The 15823-nt window shown below is 40.2% G+C and overlaps 1 protein-coding gene across 2 annotated transcripts in view; it reads right to left on the reverse strand.

Moving 5' to 3' along the window:
* LOC149571698 (P-loop NTPase domain-containing protein LPA1 homolog 1-like) overlaps window positions 1-15823 on the reverse strand; it is a 262301-nt gene that overhangs the window by 120444 nt on the left and 126034 nt on the right. For both annotated transcript variants that reach the window (XM_089813117.1, XM_089813118.1), the window contains exon 5: window positions 3411-3492. In XM_089813117.1, coding sequence (XP_089669243.1) covers window positions 3411-3492 — 82 coding nt within the window. The remainder of the gene's footprint in view (window positions 1-3410; window positions 3493-15823) is intronic.

The raw sequence follows: 15823 nt of genomic DNA on the forward strand, positions 1-15823 counted from the left end.
GAGGGGATTGCAATGGCTGGCTACCTATACATTTCGGTGAGATGGATCATCTACCATATAGACACACTCGGTTCATGCCTTCTTCTTCCATGGAGGTTCTTCAAATCAGCAGTTTTCTTTCTAATGGCAAATTTGCGGCTTCTACATGCTTCAGTGATGCTCTTCATGATCACTCTGTGTTCCTATTTTAGGGGACATTCCCCTAGTTGGAGGCTTCTTCAGTTCTTCACTAAGTTCTTACCTCTTTTTGGGGGAGGGTTTTGCCCACGTGATTTTCTCTCTTTCCCCGTTTTCAGAGATTGCATCTTTTGCATTTGTACATGGGTACCTAACATGGCCTCGTTGCCGGGACCCATTCTGCATTTCTTAGTTTTGTGAGCTTAAGGCATTTCCCTAAGTTGCACTTAAGGGGGGTAATAGAGTAAATAATTAATTATTTATTCTATTTACTTAAACTTACTTAGGTAAATGCATTTCATTTATTAGTTGTAGTCTAGGAGTTACTTATAAGTTGTTGACAATACGGGAGTTTGTTCTCTCCTAAGTCATACTTATCCTCTCACCTTGTTCGAGGACTTTCCACCTCATGTGGATGTATGCTTAGTTGTCACACTTACCTCCTAGCATCTTCTAGCTTGTTCTAGGAGATTCTTTGAGCTCTTTATATTTGAGCTCTCTTATTGTATTTCACAACTCATATCGCATTCTCATTGTAAATAAAATTTCATTGTTTTGCATTATTTCTCTCTCATGTTCGTTTAGGGTTTTTCCCTTGCTCCACGCTCTTCCTTCTTTGGCTTCCCTTTGACAAGTTATTGCATGCAAGTGATCTTGCGCATCTTCGGAGTTGGATTTCATCAACTCCAACAGTAGGGACAATATTGGAGGCCATTCGGTAATGCTAGAGGGGAGTAGGAACGATGTTGGAGGTCGTATGGTAATGCTAGAGGGGAGTAGGGACGATGTTGGATGTTGTTCAGTAATGCTAGAGGGGAGTAGGGATGTTGCTAGAGGCCGTATGGTAATGCTAGAGGGGAGTATGGACGATGTTGGAGGCTGTACAGTAATGCTGAAGGGGAGTAGGGACGATGTTGGAGGCCGTTCAATGCAGACAAGATAGTCATAGGGTGTAGGGAGGAGGGTAGGCGTACGAATATTGAGGCCGTACGATGGAGAATAGGCTGTATACTTGGGAATCACAGGCCGTACGAATGGTTAGGAGGAAGTTGGTAAGTGAGAAGTAAGATGCCAAAGGTGTGGAGGGGTGGTAGTACGGATGGACACGGGAGGTAGGTTGATGGAGAGATAAACAGGGTTACTGAGGTGATAGAGAGGGATGAAACCAACATGGAACCAATACACAAATACTGCAAATTTTAAGTAACCAAAACACAGAGAATATATATATATCAAATAGTAGATATCTTGCAACAAAGATGGTGCTCCGACTTGCCAGATCCGAGCGAAGTATTACATGCAACAACGGAATAGGGTGAGGGTTGAATCTCACCGAAACCGCAATAAGCCAAATAGGGAAGATCTTTCACTTCCGAAATGGCGAACAACAGAGAACCCTAAACAAGAGTTCGCAATACAAAGAGATAATCCAGAATGCACACTAACTACCACTTACATGCCGTGCTTAAATACCCTTCGGATAAACATCTCAAGGGTTTACAAAAAATTAGCCGACGGCCAACACCTACAGAACAAATAAATAGAAAAATGGGTCCGACATATACTAAATCAATCGAAACCCCTAAATACAAACATTAATAACTTGGGCCCAAATTAATTAAAATTGGGAACATTACAATGTATGTATGTTATGTATATGTATATGTCTATTTATTGTGCTCAAATTTAGACATGAAGGGTATTTAACAGTTACCAAAAACAACGTTGAATTTTCAAACAAACTTTATACAATTTTTTATCCATAAATTTCAATTTAAGCAATTCATTGCTTCCATTGACAAGGAGTATTTATAGAAAAACTTGTTTTCCCTTAATTTTATAGAAAATTTGCTTGACGTTTCAATACCTATAGACTGGTGTAAACTTAAACTACAATTGTGAAGGCATACAAACATAGACACTCACACATAGGCACAAAAATTGACTAAAATACAAAAATCAAAAGAAATGGCATATCCATGTGTAGACACCAATGCACACCTATGCACCCTCACAACCACAAATATATCCCCGCCTAAATGCACACAAACATAAGGTTCACATGTATGCTCACATTCACAAAGTTACATATACACATACATGCTCAAGCACATGCAAGCACATGCACATATATCTAGGGAATGAAAATCGATATTGATAGATGAATATTTTTCTTTGTTTTAACAAATGTTCCCTATTACATTGTACATTGCGGACAATGACCCACTCAAATATGGAATGTTTGTTAGTGGATGTCAATGTTAATCAAACTTATGATCGGACTGGTAAAGTAGTGACAATTATCAGATTCGAGGGATACTAATATTTAGTTTGCTTGCAGATGATAATCAGATTAGGGTGGATCTGAATTACAACAATGTTGAAGATTGTATGTCAAGTCTGAAAAGATATATATATATATATATATATATATATATATATGTTGCTTGCAATCTGAAGATGCTGATCTGTACAAGAATATGCATTAATTGATTTCGATGCATACCTCTTGGATTCGATTCATACATATAATCATTTCAAGGGGCACACCAAGAGCAGTCATGTTTCTTCAAGACATGTCTCATTATAAAGAGACATGAAGGCATTAATGAATTTCTCCAAAAGACCCACTGCTTATCGGACATGTTTAGTTAATAGACAAATTCATTTAATGACTTCTGATCTGCATATGATGGATCATGAAGTCGATCGAATACTTGATCGATTTGTACAAGAGAAAATTGCTCGATCACCAAGCAATAATTTAATCTGAAAGTACAGATTTCTGCATGCTTAGTTTGTTATGAATAGTTTCAGTTAAATACAAGTATAATCACTTGTAAGATTTCAATGGCAAGATAATCACAAGAACTATATATGTGTATGTGTGCACGAATATCAGTTCACATGGTGAACTGATATACAAACATACATGCACATATGTATACAGTTGCCATTATCAATTATTCTTGTATCTGACCAAAGTTAACATATCTCAACAGTGGATAACCCCAATTTAATGATTAACTTAAAAACTAATTTCCCTTATTGTTTTAGACACTAGCAAAAATGTGTGTGCAAAACATTTCATAATGCTTTTTCCAATTTTGGACACAACTGTATCCAACATGATTGATCTTATGTTAGCCAAATGAAATTCATCTCTTTTTGATTATACCAAACTAGGAAATATATCTTTTATTAAAACCATATCATAAGAATTATGAAAATACCAATAAAGAAGATAAAGTTGACTTGCCACATCCACTTGTACCACATAGCAAAATAGTCATTGATTCCTTCCGTTCTCGTTGTCTGAAATGACCATTAAAAGATGACAACATGTTACTATAATTTAAACATAAAACTTTATCATACCAGAAAACCAGCAATGTTCTATAATCTATACCAATACGCATTATAAAGTCATGAATGATATCAATTAATAAAAAGAAGAAAACTGGTTTACCAAATATGAAACTTCAATTTCATAAACAGGTGGGGAAAGGAAAAAAATAAAGGATCATCTTCAAGCTGTAATTAAAAAGAATTGTGATTTCACCAAAGTCACATTCCCCAAGGGTACATATAACTGGTAACAAGGGATCGTTAGATAAACAACTATCATGTAGTTATAACATTCAAGATCTGTTATAACCTAAGTCACAAGGTTCGAATTCGAGTTTCTCGATCATAAAATTCGAATGAAATTACGCAAGGGTAAGAATTTGGAATAAAATTTGACATTAAATTTTAGTTATAAATATTTATGTATTTTTAAATATTTGTAATATATCCACAAAATTGTCAAAATAGTTTTAACATTGCTAAATAGTTTAACTAAATAGCTCAATATTAGTTTAAAATAAAAGAATATGATATTAAATATCATAAAATTCGGATGAAGTTCGAAAAGAGTAAAAATTCGCTGAAATTTGAATCTCATGGATGACATTTGACGAATCCTGTGATTATAACCCTAGTTAGCTAGCAAGGGATATCTTTAAGACAATGCATCTTTATATTCACATCCCCTTGCTTGTGTATATAAAACAATTTTTCATCTACAATATCATCTTGTTTTTACGCTTTGACACTGTATATTGTATTCATTCTATTATTATATTCTTTTTATATCAATGAGTGGTTTAGAGCATAGTTTTGATCCAAGAAAAATTTTCACCACAAAGAGGTCAATTAAGTCATACATTGTTGACCTAGATTTAGTCATTATTGCTTTCCAAATGCAAAAAATTAATTACTGCTGAAGATTTAGTAAGGGACTTTTTGTTTCAATGAAAGTTAATACTAGCGACATATTAAATGGTACAACCTTCTATATAGAGAAAGACTTACTAGTTTTTTTTTAAACAATAAGGAAATAAATTATAAACACAAACATAGACAGCAAGAATGAATAATGCCCATGTACAAAACTGTACCATCTTAAATTGGAAGCACTTCAATTTAATGACGATTTAGAACCAGATTTGCCCGCTGATTGGAGTAGTGCAAACATCAAAAATCAGATCCAATATTCCTCCTCACATTCAAGGTAAGTCATTAATTGCTTTCTTTAATTCAGCACATCTACTTTCTATATCAATAATCCAATTGCAGTCCATAGTTCTTGCTACATTAGGGTTTTAAGGGTTTTGCATTCTTTCTCTAATTCTATAATCATTAGATATCCATTTGCATTAGTGCTCCTTCATCATTTGGATTGTACAAATCTTCCTAGATCTAATTACCTTAGAGATGGAACTAAGAGTATCAATCTCCTTAACTTCCCTTTGAGGTACAAGGTTAATTTGAATATGGAGTAGTTGACTCTTTTTATGATTGCTTAACATTTCACCTTGCACATTTTTTGTGAACCAGACGTGAAAACATTTCCTCTTTTGATTTTGAGTAGATTACATTATCTTGATAAATACATCTCGTCATTTTTTGTTAAATACATCTCTTGTTGATTTCTTTTTAAGTTTTTACATCTCTTTTTCGTAAGCAATTGCACCGTGACTTCTATGATTCAACTGACACTTGCATTCAAACTTGTAATGTTTTTTTGTATCCACCTCATGGTTCCATTACCTTGTTTGTTGAACTTTGTGGTAAAGTGGTAAATACTACCTTCGTTGTCATTCCTACTCTCAATTCCAAGTAAAGCCTAGCTTACCTTGATTGACTTCATGTAAAATCCTTACTAGGACTCTTATCAAAGTCTCATGTGTGAATGCTCAAATAAATTGATTCATTGTCTCTAAAGAAACTTTTTGACCCAAGAAGAACATTATCCTTGCATTGATATTTAAATTCTATTACAACTGGTAACACAAAATTCTAATTGAAATGAAGAAGTAACAGATTAGAAATGTGTTATTCATTCAGCAACAGAATTAAATGAAGCAACTCCCAACTCCCTTAAAAAGACACCTTACATGCAAGAAAGGATGTGATAGAAGAGACTTGAAAATTAGTGTACTAGATCCCATTTTCAGTGATGCGGTGTGCCATGATAAGGGAAACATCCATGTTTGCTCCTATCTGCTCCAATCCGTAGCGTGTGCTCATAATGGGCAACGTCTATACAGCCATGAAAATGCACTTTCTTACGAAGGAGAGGACTTAGAATTTTTTTTTGAAAAGTTACAAAAAGCAATGTAAAAGAAGTGCATTTTCGTGGCTGTATAGCCACGGGCCTCAGAATGCTCTCCGCCCTGGTTCTAGTAACCCGCACTCTATCACCACCCGAGCATGTTACTCATACATTCCCCTATCCTACAGTCAAATCAATGTGGGACTACAGTGGAGTTATCTACCACTGGATAAGGGCCACGGGTTGTAATCGCCAACCCTAACATGGGTGTCCCTACTATTCAGTCGGAATCTAGACAGAGGGTCGATCCTCTATTCTATTGAATCCAAATGAAAGCAATACTTCAGACTTCAGATGAAATCGGTATATTACCTCTGTCCCGTGTGCCTACAACCTACTATTCTCCAGGGTGATGTCTTAAAGCTGCCACCCAATCTATTGATTCCCATGCTCAATACTCATGAACTTCATATTCGCAAAACCTTCCCTTCAATTAATTGTAATACCTTCCTTATCTATTGTGTCCTTAAGAATGATTCATGTTGATTCAAGTATGCTGCCACTAATTATGGGCCTGAATATGGTAAGGTGAGATGTTGGGGCTATGCCTAGTTTCTCAATTCTTCTTAAGGGGTTTCATCCTTAAGAAAACTTGTCAGATTTAAGCAACCAAGATTATCTTTCAATATAATGGTATATTTCATAGTGTCAATCCCAGGGAAGCTCGTTGCTTTTATAACCTCGATACGAGGGGAAGTACAAACAATTAGGCAATGTGGGATAAAAGTCATTTTCGTCTTTTAGTCACTTAAGTAACTTTTGTTATAAAATGACTTTAAGTCATAGAGTAACTTTATAAATCCACTTTATAAAATAAAGTGACTTAACTATAGAAAAGCTCCTCAAATATTTCCCCAACAAAACCAAATTAACTCCTATGGTTGATTGGCATCCTCAAGATTAATGTCGTTAGCCTATCCAAATGGAAAGATAGACCAACAAGGCACTAGTAAGGCCTAGCGTGGAGAAGGGGACGTTACATTCCATGAAAGCCATTGCTTCTCCTATTCATCAGTGTGTCAAATTCCCTCGTGATGGTAAGATTAAGATGATCAATCAGCCTATATCATCCTTCTAAGCCTAGGCATTGTGTTGTCTTTGACTTCTTTTGGCCTTATATTCCTACTACACCTCCTACTCGTCCTGACTATATTTTTCAATCATATCAAGCTCATAAGTGTTGAAAGATTGCAGAATTGAGTATGCCTAAGGATCTTACTTGAGGTCTTTTGCCTATGCCTTCTACACATATTTCTTCAAATTTTTCAATTTCTAACGAGAAACCACCTCCTAGTTCCAATGCTCCCTCTACTGTGGTTCCTCTTATTTCTCAAGCTGAGGTTTTTCCTTCTACTCTCTTGTCTAAAGATGGAAAGGAACCAATGGAAGTTGATCATTCTTCCTCTCAACCACTTTCTAGGTAGACTAAACATAATCGTCATGCTCATGATCGTTGAAAGAAGTGTCAAGCTAGAGCTAAAGCCCGATTGCATGCTTCTCATTATTCTTCTCCTTCCCTTGATGAGCCTATGTTTGCAGAGGAAGTTAATAATAATGATAAGATAGATGGACATGATATTCGTATTTTGGATCCTATTGCTATTAATCTTGATGAAGAAAATATAATCGATGATCTTGTTGATACTAATAATGATAAATATGATACTATTGATCTTGATGTTGATTTGCCTAACATGCTTTCTAAACAGCTTTCACTTAAATCTAGTCTTGAGTATAGCAACTTTCAAGGGGGTCCTTGTTCACATGTAGCTATTGTTACTGATGTGTTGGATGTTGCTCCTCTTGCAAGTTATCCACCTTCCCTAAATATTACACACCAAGATTCGGGAGGCGGGCAATGCACTTGAGTGATTGATCTAGGATAGTACCTTTTGTGTGTTTGCTTATATCATGTGCTTCCCTTGTATTGTGTTTGTTATATGTTTGTTTAGATCTCTTTAAACAACCCTTGTTGATCTGTTGCTCAAGGCGATAAAGGAATTAAACTGTCACATCATTCTTCTATTTTTATTTGCAATTTTCTATATGTTGTTACATGTTATGTTATACATGTGCCAATGTTCGTAAATTTATCCTTATGTTGGTCTCCTTGGATTTGTGACATCACTTAGTGAGAGGCTATTAATCTGCATTTCTCCCCTTCCTTCTCATCCCTCTTTACTCCTCCTAGATGGAATTGAGGTAGGATTTAATGATCCTCCTTGGTATTCCTATTTTACGACACAAAGCTCAAGGTAGTATCTACTCATTTGGGTCCTCCCTTTCCTCTTTCTTACCAGTTTGAATCTCTTTTCCACACTGAAACTGAGTCTTCTTAGAATTTGCACCTAACTTCTAGAAACCAGGGCCTGTTTTGGGACCTCAATAGATTCCGAGCAATTTCTGGACCTCATTAGCAGGGGCATAGTGTGTCCCTGCTCAATTAGGGATGTAGTATGTCCCTGCATAACCAATCAACGATGCAATGTGTCCCTACTTGGCTCTCAATTTGAGTACCCTTCTTGGGCCCTATTTCAGGGTTCATCCGAGGTCTTAATTTTAATACCCGGACAACCGATAAGAGAAAGCTTATTTCGAGTTCTATATAAACCCATCCATCTATCTCATTTTGCATCCATCACTTATGTGCACAAGCGATCCACAAGTATCCAACATCCACACTCAATCATTCAAGCATTCAAAGAATTCAAGCCATCTTCAAATACATTAAAGGAGATCCTTTTATAAGCTATTGGAGAGGAGACCCCTTACTTTCAAGGAGATTCAAAGAGTTCATTTAGAGGCTTCACCATCTCTTCTATAATCATCCTTTTACTTAATCCATTCAATGATATATTGATCTCATTGCATTCAATTTGAAAAATCCTACTATTGTAAGGTGAGTTGATGCATTTACTTTACATTTCCAACATTTCAATTATTTCAATTTCAAAAAAAAATTTCCTAAACCGGGGTTTGACCAAGGCAAACCCTCCCCATCAACAAACAAAAACATTTTTTCTTGCAGGTTGCAGATCTCGGAAGGAAAAACAAAGTTCAAATTCGGGTACCCTTTTTGTAGAAATTCCAAGGTTTAGAAGTTGTTTCGCAATCAAACATTGTTGAGCAGGGATGCACTGTGGCCCTACTCAAGTCGACCATGCTACCTTAAGTAGACTTTGCAAGACGGCCAAAGAATTTCTCAATTTCGAAGATCTCATTATTTCACGTTCAAAACGAAATTTTCCCATTGATTAGAGTTGCGTAGACATCTGAAAATCAGATCCATTATTCCTACTCATGTTCAAGGTAAGTCCTTAATTGCTTTCTTTATTTCAGCACATCTACTTTCTATACCAATAACCTTAACCTTAATCGGTTGTAGCTACAATTGGTATGGACCACCATTGAACTCTATAATTGATATAATGTTTTGAGTTTAATGAGAAGATATGATTGTTATGGTAGTTGTAACTTTCTGATAATCTGGAAATAAGAAATAAATAAATGGTCATTGTTATTAGCTGCATATGGTTTTATGGTTGCCTCCTATCTGCATCTTATATGAATCACAAACAATCTTGAGAAACCCTTAATCAACATCAAGCTGATTCTATTAAAAAAAAATTAGTTGCAAGCCAATCATTTGACCAAATTCCAGTCGAAGAAATAGACATTAAAATAGCAGAACAAGGCAGGCTATTACAGTGGTATCAAAGCTTGTTTATCCTGCCATCCTAGTGGGTACAAACACAATGAACAGGTGGTGATATGACAAATTGGAGTGTTCAACCTTTAACTCATCACTATAATTTAAGAAGAACCAAGGCCCGTCTAAACATAGGACAAGAGGAACAGGGAAATCTAGAGGATCATATTGATACAGGTGAACAGGTTATTGGCAATATGGGAGACAGGAATGTTCGGAATCCTGGAGAGGAAAGATTCTTACAATTATTAGAGACCTTGGCACAGGGACAGCGATTAGCAGAACAGAGGGCACAAGAACAAAATCAGAGAATGGAGCTTATGATGCAGATGATGGCTCGTCAAATGGGGTTGAATGCTAACATGGGTGGAGGAAATAATCAGAATGGTAATAATCAAAATGGTAACAATCAGAATGGGAATAATCAGGATGGGACACACAATGGAGGTGAACAAGTTGGGAACAATTTCAGTCATGCACCCCAGCAAGCTAGGACAGCGAGTTCAAGGCCCATGATTCCCACATTTCCTCCTAGAGCCCCAAAGCAGCCCGTACTAGAGCCCCAGATCACTGATATACAGGACCAGTTGAGGAGAGATTGGGAAGCCGGAGGTCTAGATTTTACTGCTGCAATTACCTTTCGGGAGTGTATCGATGTGCGGATGAAACATATGCCACATGGACATGACAGGAACCAGAGCTATGAGCTACGGAAGAAAGTAGGGAAACTTCAGTTACCATATTATGATGGCTCGGGGAAGTCTGCAGCAAGAGCTTGGGTTCAAAAGCTTGACACATACTTTCAATTGAACCCTATGCTTGAGGAAGAAGCTATTAAGTATGCAGCAATTCATCTGGATGGTGTCGTCAGTAGAAATTGTGTATCGGCCGACGGGTTCCTTCGGGAAAGTTCTTTGTATCGGCCGACGGGTTCCTTCAGGAAAGTTCTTTGTATCGGCCGACGGGTTCCTTCGGGAAAGTTCTTGTTATGTAGCCGACGGTGAATAGTTTGTAACGGGTATAATGTACTTAGTCGACGGATACCTTCGGGTACCTTCGGGAAGGTTCGTCGGAAAGTATTTATAACTCCTTCGGGAAGCATTGTAAGCATCTTATCATTATCATATCATATGAGAAAAGCATAATGTACTGTTGGCTTATGCGAATAATAATAGAAGTTCTGCTATTTGTTGTTCGGTGTTCGTATCGGTTTTCAGTGTGCGTTGCTTAATTAATCCATACGGAAAACATTTGGCGCCGTTGCCCGATGGATCTGGCACGCAGGCAGGCGGAGATGAATTAAATGCCGAATCAGTTGAACAAAGACAAGAGTAGGCTAAAGGAAAAAGATGACATACGCGTTGCGCAGGAAAATTTAATTTTGGCTCAGCAGATAGAGCGTCGAAGGAGGTTTCAGAAGATTTCCGACAGAAGCAAAAGTGCGGAAGGATTGTTGAAAGAGACTCGACAACGGCTTGATTTGGTGGAAGAAGCGAGGGAGGAGTTTTTGAACCTGCATACGCCACGGGAAGAGAATCCTGACGGAAGCAGATCGACTCACACGGCTCGGAGTGCAGAAGGAGCACGAGCGTGGAGTGACCTCTTCGTCCGAGATATACTTCCGGAACGGACAGCTACGGTTGACAAACCCTCTTCTTCACCAAACAGCGCGGAAGCAGAAAACAGCGCGGGTGTTGAAAATAGCGCGGAAGCAGAAAACAGCGCGGGTGTTGAAAACAGCGCGGAAGCAGAAAACAGCGCGGACGCAGAAAACAGCGCGGGTGTGCAAAACCGCGCGGGTGTCCAGAACAGCGCGGGTGTTCACAACAACGCGGGTGCTCAAAACAGCGCGGGAGTGCAAAACAGCGCAGGTACACAACAAAACCCTCGACATACAGTAATAATGGCAGGTCCGAAGGAAAAATTGCCTAAATTTGATGGGGATGAAGCAGCTGATCCCATTCGACATTGTAAAACCTGTGAAACGATCTGGAGGGCGAATGGCATAACAGATACAAACGAATGGATCCGACAATTTCCCGCAACCCTACGCGGTGTTGCTATTGATTGGTTTACTGATGCCGATCCACAGAAATTGAATAGTTGGGATAACATTAAGAAGGAGTTCATCGCAGAATTTCAACTTTTGCGGGATGACAACGAAATTGTCGCAGAGATATTCAATACCAAGCAAAAGAAGAATGAAACTGTACGGGTCTTTGCCAGGAGGTTGAAGGACTTAATCAGTAAGATGGAGAATAAACCAGCTGACGGGTTACAGAAACGATGGTTCATTGAAGGCCTTCACCCGAAGCTGCGGAAAAAGATGAAGATCGTGCCGCCATCCACATACAATGAAGCTTACAACCGAGCAATGAACCTCGAAAGTCATCAGAAGACAAAGAAGCAGAAGAAGACCAGCTCGTCCGATTCAGATGACGATGCATCCTCCGGAAATGATAGCAGCGATGACGAAGGAAGCAACAAGAAGGTTCGTGCCCTTCAGAAAGACATGCTTCGGATGATGAAGGAATTCAAGAACATGAACAAGGCACCTAAGGGTAATGACTTATGGTGTACGGAATGTAAGAAAGAAGGCCATACGAAGGGATCTTGCCCAAAAGAGCAATTTTGCGAGATCTGCCAGATTATGGGACACTCAATAAAGGACTGCCCTTTCAATTTGAAAACAAGAACACCACAGCAGGTGTTCCTGACACAGGAGGCCTCTCCGTCCGGAGGGAATGGGAACACCAGTACGGAAGGTGCCACATCAGGCGGATATAGAAACAACCGGCGCGGTCCAAACAACAACAGCACTAACAACAATGCTGGCAACAGCAACAATGGAGGAAGGAGTCGCATTCAGTACGATGCAAATGGTCGGCCAATTGTTCAATGCCGGGCATGCAATCTGTGGGGTCACTTCGCCCGGGAGTGCACAACACCAAATACACCGAAGTTACTATGCCGCTGGTGTGGACCTGGTGATCATGATGATACCAAGTGCCCAAAGTCCGGAGTAAATCTGATTACTGTAGGAACAGAGGAGGAAGAAGTTCTGGCCATCACTCGAAAGCAAGCAAAGCTTTATCCTGACCCAGCAGAAGAAAAGAGGAGACTGGAGGAAGCAAGGGCAGAAATCCAGAAAGCAACACAGGCAGAAACGACACACCTGAAGGACACGCCGAGTACTTCCGTCCGCAACTGCGCAGAACAGAACATTGTTCGGCAAATTTTGCAAGCCGAGATACCTGTCAGGATAAGTGATCTGTTGCTCACTATGCCTCAGCTCCGCTCGGCACTCACAAACATGGTTCCCGCTGCTCAACTACCAGGAGAACATGGAAGGAAGCAAGAAAGTGGAGCAAGTACAGTACACAGAAAGGAGAAGGAAAGTGGCGCAAGTGCAGAAGATCCAATGTTGTTGGCCCTCTCATCCGGACGCTACCCAGCAGTCGTCGAAATGGGCATTCTCGGGACTGTATTGACGGAAACAATTGTGGACGGAGGGTCCGGTGTTAATGTGTTGCCTGAAGACATTTGGAAAAAGTTGGGACAGCCGACATTATGGCCGCCTACATTCCAGCTACTAACGGCCGATCAACATGGAATCAAGCCATTAGGAGTCCTGACAGCACAACCAGTGACGATTGGAACACAACCGTTCCTGTTGGACTTTGTCGTGATCCCACTGAAGCGGAGGGGATATGATGCCATTCTGGGCCGGGGGTGGCTGATACAAGCCAAGGCAAAGCACGATTGGAAGAAAAATACTTTATCACTAGAAAGCAAAGGCCGAAAGTATGTCATCGATCTACACACTCAGATGGTTGGAGAAGAAGCTCTATCATCAGATTCCGAAGGAGAAGATGATGAGAGGGGGCAGAGTATGGAACCCGATCAGGAGGGAGTCCTACGATTGGAAGGAGATGACGATTTGGATTCAGTACATGGTCTGTACCATTGGCAGATAGAGGATTATGAATTGTTTCCAACCTGCAATATACTAACAATAGAAGAAAACAAGATCAATGCCTTCCCAAAAGAGTTTACTCAAATAAAGGAAGGAGATGCGTCACTCGATGTCACCCCGGCACATCAGTTCCCGGAAGGAGAACCCATCAAGTATAATGAAGTCGCCTTGCAGACCATGAATTTGGGAGATGACGCTGAACCAAGAACCATATTAGTAGGGGACAATTGGGACCCCGTACTAAAAGCAGCTGCCTTCAAAATATTTTTAGAATATAAGGATGTCTTTGCATGGACATATAAGGACCTGAAGGGCGTACCACCCGAATTATGTGTGCACCGCATTCCATTGATCGACGGAGCAATACCTGTACGGAAACGGCCTTACAGAATGAACAAAAATTATGCGGCCCAGGTTACGGAAGAAATCAATCGGATGTTAGAAGCTGGAATTATTTTCAAGGTACAAACCAGTGAATGGGTCTCTCCGATCGTGATCTCCCTAAAGAAGGACTCCATTCAGATACGCATATGTGTTGATTTCCGATGTCTCAATGCGGTCACCATCAAGGATCCATTCCCGATCCCATTCACGGATAGCATTCTGGAGGAGGTAGCAGGACATGAGATCTACTCATTTATGGATGGTTTTTCCGGCTACAATCAAATATCAATCGCAGAAGAGGATAAACTGAAGACGACATTTGTCGTAGAAGATGGAGTCTATGCCTACAATCGGATGCCGTTCGGCCTATGCAATGCGCCTGCTACATTTCAGCGGATCATACTACACATTTTTAACAAGATGTCCGTCGGAAACTTTGAGGCATTCCTGGATGACTGGTCCGTATTCAGTACGGAGGACAAACATCTGGCAGCCCTAGGCGAATGTTTGGAAAGGTGCCGTCGTGCACGGTTGGCCCTGAATCCGAAAAAGTGCCGATTTATGGTCCCACACGGAAGGTTACTCGGACACATCGTCTGTAAGGAGGGCCTAAAGACAGATCCGGACAAAGTACGGGTCATATTAGAGATGCAACCGTCCACCAATGTGACAGAGGTAAAATCTTTCCTTGGACATATCGGGTATTACAGACGGTTCATCAAAAATTTTGCCAAAATAGCATATCCATTGGATAGATTAACTTGCAAGACAGCATCATTCCGATGGGACAAGGAGCAGGATGAAGCCTTTGAAGGACTTAAAGTACGGCTGGCTACAGCGCCTATCCTAATATATCCAGATTGGAAGAAGGAGTTTCACGTGCATGTGGATGCATCGAACTATGCAATTGGAGCAACCCTCGCACAGACGGGAAGCCATGGCTTGGATCAGCCGATCTATTTCGCCAGTCGGTTACTATCAAAAGCTGAACAAAATTATAGCACCACCGAACGGGAAGCCTTGGGGATGGTCTATGCTGTACAGAAATTCCGACATTACTTGCTGGCCACTCCATTTGTGTTCTATGTAGATCATCAGGCCCTATTGTATATGATCAACAAACCAGTCATTCAAGGCCGAATCAGCCGATGGCTACTTCTGTTGCAGGAGTTTACTTTCAAAATCATTGTCCGCCCCGGAAGCAAACATGTAAGCGCAGATCATTTATCCCGTCTCCGCACAGGGGAACCGGCAGACGGTGTAAACGATGACTTCCCTGACGCACAGCTATTTCAGATTGCTGCACTCCCAGAATGGTATACAACCATCGGCGAATACTTGTCCACAGGACAGTTTCCAAATACTATGCCACCTAATGAAAAACGAAAGTTGGTGATCCGAAGTGGAACATTTCAGCTGATTAATGGATTGTTGTATAAAATGGGACCCGATCAGATCCTGAGGCGTTGTGTTCTGAAGGAGGAGATTGCACGGATACTGCAGGAAGCGCACGAAGGACCGGCAGGAGGACACATGGGACCGGACACAACTGCCCGAAAAATACTTTTAGCAGGCTTATGGTGGCCAACCGTATACAATGACGCCAGGGAATGGGTTGTCGCATGCGATACATGCCAGCGAGCTGGAAAACCCTTGAAACGAGATTTCATGCCTTTGAATCCTTCTCATGCTCAGGAGCTTTTTGAACGATGGGGTTTGGACTTTATAGGACCCCTGAAGACCAGCCGAACCAGAAGATGCCATTACATTGTGGTTGCCACGGAATACTTGACTAAATGGGTGGAGGCGCGTGCACTACCAGACAACTCGGCGGTAAGTACAGCACAGTTTATTTATGAGCAGATTATTACTAGGTACGGCATTCCGTTACAATTAACCAGCGATAGAGGAGGGCATT

Source organism: Cupressus sempervirens, chromosome 2 (assembly GCF_028749045.1).
Source record: "Cupressus sempervirens isolate cs-2001-9-10 chromosome 2, ASM2874904v1, whole genome shotgun sequence".
Lineage (NCBI taxonomy): Eukaryota > Viridiplantae > Streptophyta > Pinopsida > Cupressales > Cupressaceae > Cupressus > Cupressus sempervirens.